Here is an 8,582-nt window from a genome sequence, read left to right as displayed (position 1 = left end):
TTTTGGTTTGCAATTATCAGCTACAACACAATCAAACATTAAGGAAATAACAATATAAAGAGGAATTCTCGGGATGTGATCGATTATAGGCAAATTTCAATAGTTATCAGGTAGATTTAGTTCAAATCGTTTGGTCCAATCTTTTCCACAAGATTAGATTAAATTGTTAAAGTAGTTCCTTAGAGTTAGTCAAGTTAGTTACATATTAAGTTGTTAGATTAGTTCCTTAGAATTAGTCAAGTTAGTTACATCTTACTTGTATTTAAGTTGATGTACGATTTAACAACTATTGTTAGACAATAGAGTAATACTATTATTATTGATGCGGAAGATGAAAGAAATAAAGAATACAGATGGGGATTGCTATTAATGGGGAAGATGAAAGAAGCAAAAAACAAGGAAATAAATAATTTTAATTACTAAGCAAATGTACTCCTTCAATAACTATAGCCTATAGGTAGATGAAAGAATTCTGCACGTTCAGGTTCAATGTATTAAAAAACAATTTTTTAATAAAATATTTTCCCCCCTAAGAATAAGTTGGCCAATAAGGTTTTTAGTCACATTTTAGTAATTCAACTTTTGAGGTCTTTCCACTTTTGACTTAGCGCTCTTCATGATAATTTGGAAAAAGTTTTTGGGTAAAAAGTGAACGAAAAAATGAATGTGACCTTGATAACCATTTATCATTTCTCTTTTTTTCTCCTCATTTTAAAACCTTTTCTCTCATTATTCAAAATCTCTTATACCAAACAAAAAAAATGAAACAGTTGCAACACTTGAGCTACTGTAAAATTCGATTACGTCAATTAAAATGGTCTGGATAATCCTATTTAAATAGTTAAATGAATTTTTAGTTTTAAAATAAAAAAGTCTCTGTGAATTTAGGTCTAAAGCATGGAGAAAATTCTGTTAGATCGTCATTCCTCATGAGTTCTGTAGTGTGCGATCCAATCAGGGCTTCAATGCGGGTAAAAAAACTTAAAATGGAATTGTTTTTTAAAATGTCGTATTAATTGTTCAATTGGTCCCCTGCACGTTGAAGCATTAATGTTGTGCCTCACTTTATTTCAATGGACCTAATTGTTTTTCAACTTACCAACTTCTCACTGCTATTTAATATTTAATTTATTAAATATCTTTTATAACTAACATTTTAATTTGATACAAATATAAAGTAATAATTCAATTTTACACTTTAAAACATCCCTTTCTTTAGTAATTATGATAATTTTATTTCAAAGTGGTCCGATTGACAGAAGTTGACATCATGATAAATTGCTGATGAAAGAGAAAAATACCAAAAATGGGTACATTGAGAAACACTTATTGATCATAATAATGCAAACTATACGCAAGCCTCATTCGTTCATACTTAATAAAGTTCTTATTCATAATCATTCAAATTTTAGTTATTTTCAAGATCTGAATCTTTATCATTCAGATCTTAGTAATTAAAATCCCGAAAGTGACACATAGCTAAGCTAGTTACTTGAGATCTTAACCATGGCCTTCATTTCATAAACTAAATCCTCAATAAACTTGCATTGTATATCCGTATTCAACAGAAACTCCTTCCATTTCTTCTGATTTTCCCTAAAAAATTTACCTGGCTCCTTATCAACCTCCATCATCACCATCTCCACAGCTTCCTTAATATCTTGTTTACCAAAATAACCATCTTCATCTCTCCTATTCACCTCCACCCCAGCTTTCATATCCCCACTCACCAGCTTTGCATTCAAGAACTGATCACCTTTCTGTGGCAACATAACAACTTGACAATCATTCACTAATGCCTCTATTACTGAACTGAATCCTGCATGACATACATAACAACCAACACTAGAATGTGCAAGTATGTGTTGTTGCTGCACCCAACCTGAATGAACAATTCCCCTTTCTTTCACTCTCTCCATAAACCCTTTTGGTAAAACTCTGTTTAGTTCAGCTGAAACATCAATATTGGCTGGAAAATTCAAGACAAGAAAGAAAGGCAGCCCTGTTTCTTCCAAACCTAAAGCTAGTTCTTTTATCTGATCATCAGTCAAGAATGTTTCGCTTCCAAAAGAAGAGTAAATAACTGTTCCTGATTCAAATTTGTTTAGCCAATTACCCCATCTCTCTTCTAATTCCCCTGAAGGTGGATCGGGTACTACTGGTCCAACTAGAAAAACAGGTTTTTTGAATTGTGATTTTACGTATTCGATATAAGGTCCTTCCATTTGAGAACAAGTTTTCGCTAGTATAGCAGAGCACCCCTTAAGACCTGAGAGTACGCGGTCGTATACTGTAGGACCTCCATGGAAGCTCTTGAAAATGTATAGAAAATCTTGAGCTTCAAAGGTTTTGACTGAGGTTACAGAGGTGTGAGGAAATCCAGGTGGAGGTTTTTTCATGTCTTCAAGAGACGGATAATTTTTGGGTTGAGGGACTCTGGCAGGGCAAGTAAGAAAAGCAGTAGAAAGTGCAACAAAAACAGAGTAATAAACAGATTTGATCCCTAATTCATCAGCCATTTTAGGGAGCCAATCTTGAGCAAAATCAAAAAGAACAAAATGGGGTTTGAGATTAGAAAGTAAAGACTTGATTTGTGGTTGCATTTGGTCTAAAGCAACTTTGAGAAGTTCAGCAGTTATTGGTGTCAATTCAGCAGTACTTTCAGCACCAGGAGGTAGACCTTCAACTTGTGGAAGAGTGAGAGGGACAATACAAGTAGTTGGAGCAGAATTCAACATAGATTTCACTCTACTTGCATTGCCAGATGCTGTGAAAAATGAAACTTTAACACCATGAAAGGAGAGCTTGTTAGAAAGCTGAACAAATGGACTAATATGTCCAAATGCAAAAAAAGGGAACATAACTATGTGAAGAACATCATTTGAGTTCCCTTTCATCTCCATGATTGATGTGTTAGCTATGCAAAGAAGTAGATAACAACTTGTTGTTTATATAGAAGGACACAAGAAAGTAAAGACATGTGAAGAATGGAGGATTGTAGAATGGTAAGTAGGATGAATGGTGAGCTGACCAATATGCAACATTGGCCTCGTGGACGAATTGTCAGCCAATAATTTTTTTTCCCTAACTAAAATCACTTTACTATGTTTTCTAATAAGTAATATCCTAACCCAAAAAATAAATAAATTAAAAAACTATGTTTTCTAATACAAAAATTACAAAACTTTGACTCTACTCACCAAATTCATAATGGTCGAAAAATCCAACCTTTTGAGTGATAATACACAAACGTGCATTTTAACTTGATTTAAATTATGTTTATGCTCCTCAATTTTAGGTATGTAGTCGACATTTTAACTTGTATAAAATTGAACAAATAGACACATGAGTTCTACGTGGTGTCCTACGTGTATTATGTTACATATGATATATGTGTCTACTTGTTCAATTACATACAAGTTTAAGTGTCTTGGTGTGCATATTCAAAATTGGAGGGCATATTTGTCAACTGAAGCCAAGTTAAAGACATATTTATGTATTATACCTTTTTTTATTTTTTTTATTTTATAAAGGGAAAAGGGACAAAAATATCCTTAAACTATGTGAAAGGAACAAAAATGTCTCTATTTATAGTTTGGCTCAAAAATGTCCTTACCGTCAATACTTTGACTCAAAAATGCCCTATAGTCAATACTTTGGTCCAGAAATGCCCCTATACTTACAAATGGGTCAAAAATGCCATATTCCGAATAAATATATATATATTTTCTTTTTAAACACATCTTCTTCCTAATTAAAATATTATTAAAGAACAATATTCTTGTTTTCTTTCTTCTAAAATCACTTTAATTAATGAAAATGTAGGAATTATTTTTTTCTTCTTAATCTCATCTTATCAATTAAAATAAAATAACTTCATGTACCTTTTCGACAGATAATATATGTCATATATATAAGATCATAGTATATCCATCATTAATTTATATTTATATAACGATAAAAAATAATGATAATAAAATAAGAAATATTTTCATTTTTTTTCTTCTGAATTGCAGTAAGATAAACATTTGCTAATTTTAAAAAGAAAATATAGTTAGAAAAAAAAATGTGTTAAAGAGAAAATAATAATATATTTATTTGGAATATGAGCATTTTTTACTCATTAAATAACAATAAGAGTATTTTTGGACCAAAGTATTGACGGCAAGAGCATTTTTGGACCAAACTACAAACGGAGGACATTTTTTTTCCTTCCACATAGTTTAAGGGCATTTTTGAACCAAAGTATTGATGGTAAGGACATTTTTTTAGCCAAACTATAAGCAGAGGACATTTTTTTTCCTTCCACATAGTTTAAGGACATTTTTGAACCAAAGTATTGACGGTAAGGACATTTTTTAGCCAAACTATAAGCGGAGGGCATTTTTGTTCCTTTCACATAGTTTAAGGACATTTGTTACTCGTTCTCTTTTATAAATGCAGACCCAATTAAAAGAGGGTCAACCTGATCTGCAGGTGAATGAATCCGAGTCAAATCTGTAAGAAATAAACCAAGAGTAAGATTCCTAAGTAGTTTAGGATTACTTAATAGTTTAGAATTTGTCATTTATGATATTTATTTATTTATGTTTAATTAGGATTTGTTAGTTAGGTAGGTTCCTAGTCTTAGGCCTCATTTGTTTTCATTAAGATTAAGACCTCTGAATCTGATTACACGTTTGAATATTAAGATTTGCATTAAGAGCTAGGTATCTAGATCTGAATACACATCTGAATATTAAGATGTTATCTCCAAATCTAAACACTGAATGATTATTATTTGTTTTCAATATCTGAATGTGCATATGAAATCAAACATTATATTAATATAATGTTATAAAAAATTCATTTCACTAAAAAATATTACTTTTTGATTAAAAAAATATCATAATCAACAAGAATAACATATAAAAAATCACGAGTAAAATTTTTTTATAGGCACAATATAATATCAAAAAGTTCAATAAGTATGATAGATACTAGTCAAAAAATAATAAATAAGGTATCACATTATCAACGCCTAAAATATATTTTGGCTAATTAGAAAAAACTAAACAATTCTTATATTTTTTTTTTCCAATAACCTTAATTCAATTCTCTAACTTGTGAACCTCTAACGTCAATATTTCTTTTTTGTAGCGGAGACTTTCACAAAATATACTAACACATGTACTGTATAATGACTCTTCCCATCCGAGTCCATCTAATTTTTCCATATATTCTTCAAATGTAGGTGCACTATTTTTAATCAATAACTCCAGAGTAGTAATCATCTTCTCATCAATTTCCAATTCATATGAATAAGTTTTTTTTCTTCTTCAAAACTTTTTTTTTCCAGCTGAAACTGAAGATTGGGAGTGGAGAATTATTAGGAGCTTCATTATTTTTGTCACTAACTAGTTCAACAACAATAACATATTAGTGTTATCTACCAAGCAGGTTTGTATGATCAAAGAGTCTCAATAAAATTATTGGCCTAAGAGAAAATTACTAATAAGAGACCTCAAATATGTATACATAGTTACTCCCTCTGTCCCAATTTATATGACTCACTTTCCTTTTTAGTCAGTTCCAAAAAGAATGACACATTTCTATTTTAAGTAACAATTTGCCTATAAAATGTCTTTTTTACCCTTAATGAAATGATTTACAACCACACAAATTTCTATCATTCATTTTGGACCACAAGTTTTAAAAGTCTTTCCATTTTTCTTAAAGTTTGTGCCAAATCAAAGTACATCATATAAAATGGGACGGAGGGAGTATTATTTTTAATTATTAATAGATTTTTTTTTCACTCAAAAACCTTGATGAACATCAATACACTAAATATATTATTGCAACAAGTGTTCTTGACAGACATTAATACACCCTAAAAAAATTATTAATATAAAAAAAATACTTGTAAAGATTATGAAAACTTACCAGTTCAAGAGGAAAAAATTGGTTTGATTGAGAAAAGAGAAGAAGAAAGCTTGTAGTTGTGAGATAAAAAGTCACGCAAAGATGGAGAGAGCTGATACAATATTATTTTATAGCTTATTAAATAAGTCTGAATGGTGTTAAGACTTTCCTGCAGATCTGATCCGTTCTAACCTTTTCAGGTTTATTAAGAAGCTTTTTGAGAAAAGAAACAAATGGACTTAATGGGCTGAATCTGAATCATTCAAATTTAGACCTAAAAACCAAACACACTTAATGGGCTGAATCTGAATGATTAAGATTCAGACCTCCATTAAGTGCAAACAAATGAAGCCTTAGTTTACTTTTGTTGTAAGTATTATAAATAGGGGTCCATTATTACATATTTTCAATTAATAGTGAGCTACATTCATTGTAGTGAGAGATACATTGAATGTAGAATGATATACTCAAGTGCAAGAATACAAAAGTTATTGAGTTAATAAAGCCTCCTAACTCCTATTTGTATATTAATAAGGTTTATCTGTATAACCATTGTTGGATCTTTCACTTGTGCATATATTTTTACTTGGGTAATTTTATTTCCTTCAAAATCAAAAATGAAAAGGAAAGTGATATTGTGATTGAATCTTTTATCATCGAAATTCCAACTGTATTTTCTATTTTAAGAAAGTATAGTTAATGTATATTGTGAAACACTACCTTTTGTTACATACTCCCTCTGTCCCTAATTACTTGTCAATTTTTGAATTGTCACACTTATTAAGAAAACAATAATTGACATACTAAGTTTACTATTTTACCCCTATTAATTATGAAGTGGATAAATTAAAAATTTAAGATATTCAAGAAGTTCAACATTTCCCAAAGTAATAAATTGAGGGTATAATAGATTTTTTTTTTGTCCTTTCTTGATTTGTCAAAATAGATAAGTAATTAGGGATAACTAGAAAAGAAAAAAATATACAAGTAATTATAAATAGGGGGAGTAATAAGAAACTAGTCCAAGCTTGGAACTGATAATAAAGACCAAAAATAGTAAAAAGAAAAAATTCTTCGAGATATGCACTTGTGGCCAAATGATAAGGGTTTTCTTTTACAAAAATACCATAAATATGCATGAAAAGCATAAAGATAGACGGACAGAAAATAAACGTATCATATATATATATATATATATATAATGACAAAAACTAGAAATAAAACTGCAACACAAAACCAAATGATGCCAAATTATCAGGTTAATCTTCTTCGTTTTTCACCTTCACTTGAGAATTTTTGGGTGGGTTGATCATGGATGATGTGATAGTCTTGAGATATACACCAATACTCTCAATGTAATTAGCATGTTTGGTGCCATAAAATCCACCCAAAGAACGGTCATTTCCTAAAAGTTGAACTCTTTCAATTTCAAATTACCAGTGGTCTTTAATATGCCAGATGGTCCATAGCTATTATAATTGTTGGTGCCAAATGTTATTGATCACAAATATATGTACCTACTCGTTTCGACATCATAAGAACCTCTTATCTCAGTAAGAAACTCTGATGGATAATCCAACACAACCTTCATTAATCAAAATATAAACAATTATTAGTGTTTCTACAAAAGAAAAACGTAAATATTTAAAACCACTATTAGTGTTTCTATAAAACAAAAATCTTGGCAATTTCACCTTTTCCCATTTCATCCCAAACAGTTCCTTCCTTTTCTTTTCCTCCAGTAGGTCCAACTTTTATCAAGTTCATTAAAATTAATAGTTTTTCTTGCTATAACAAATGTAGTTGTTAATTTGTGGCATGAATGAAGTTATGTATATATAGAGTGAGACTAATTAAGGTGTTTCAACTTCCAACTAACGTCTCTTGAGATTTTCTAGAGCTACCCCCTTTCAACTTCCAATTCAACCTTTTACTTTCTCTTTGGCACTATCACAGCGTCCAACGTCAAATTTGAACCTACATGTTCGCCCTTCGCGCCATCATAACAAATTAACAACTATTTTTAAGACCATTTTCTTATAAATTAAAACATACCAAAAAAGAAGAAATATGATGAATACTTAGGTTAAAACTTTAAAATGTTACCATAAGTGCTTCAATTTATAAGATACAATTTTCTTTTAGGGGGTGATAAAGACATGTTTTATATTTTGAAAAAAAAACTAACTTAATTGACCATCAAATGAAATGTAAATAATTCATCCTTCTCTTTTTTTAAAAGAAGGAATACTTATTTTATAGGGATAAGTGTCAAAAACACACTTACACTATCCATTTTTTTTTAGTTTCAGACCTAAAATATTGAAAGTGTGAGTTTCATACCTAGACTATCACTTAATAATTTGAGAAACACACTTCTGTCTTTTATAACACTCTCATCATGGTGTGTGTAATACACTCTCTCTTTCATTTAAAAAAACTGTCTCATCACACTCCATATGAACAAATTAACATTTCACCTTGACAAAAATTAAATAACTTATCAAGATTACTTAAAATTAAAGATTAAAAAAATATTATCCCAAAAAATAATATTTTTTTATAAAATAAAATGTAAAATATTTTTCTTACTCCACTCCATCACTTCCTCTCACCGTACCTGTAACGACCTGTTCCCGTCGTTATGAAAAAGTCAATGGGGAAAGAATTTGGGCCAG

The 8,582-nt window shown here is 30.1% G+C and overlaps 1 protein-coding gene across 1 annotated transcript; it reads right to left on the bottom strand.

Moving 5' to 3' along the window:
* Positions 1-1,298: 1,298 nt before the first annotated feature.
* Positions 1,299-2,942, bottom strand: LOC102581417 (anthocyanidin 3-O-glucosyltransferase). Its single transcript, XM_006367498.2, has one exon. It carries the CDS (start codon positions 2,901-2,903, stop codon positions 1,485-1,487), a length of 1,419 nt encoding a protein of 472 aa, XP_006367560.1. The 5' UTR covers positions 2,904-2,942; the 3' UTR covers positions 1,299-1,484.
* Positions 2,943-8,582: the final 5,640 nt, after the last annotated feature.

Source organism: Solanum tuberosum, unplaced genomic scaffold (genome assembly GCF_000226075.1).
Source record: "Solanum tuberosum cultivar DM 1-3 516 R44 unplaced genomic scaffold, SolTub_3.0 scf00767, whole genome shotgun sequence".
Lineage (NCBI taxonomy): Eukaryota > Viridiplantae > Streptophyta > Magnoliopsida > Solanales > Solanaceae > Solanum > Solanum tuberosum.
This window is presented reverse-complemented; position numbering and strand designations above follow the sequence as displayed.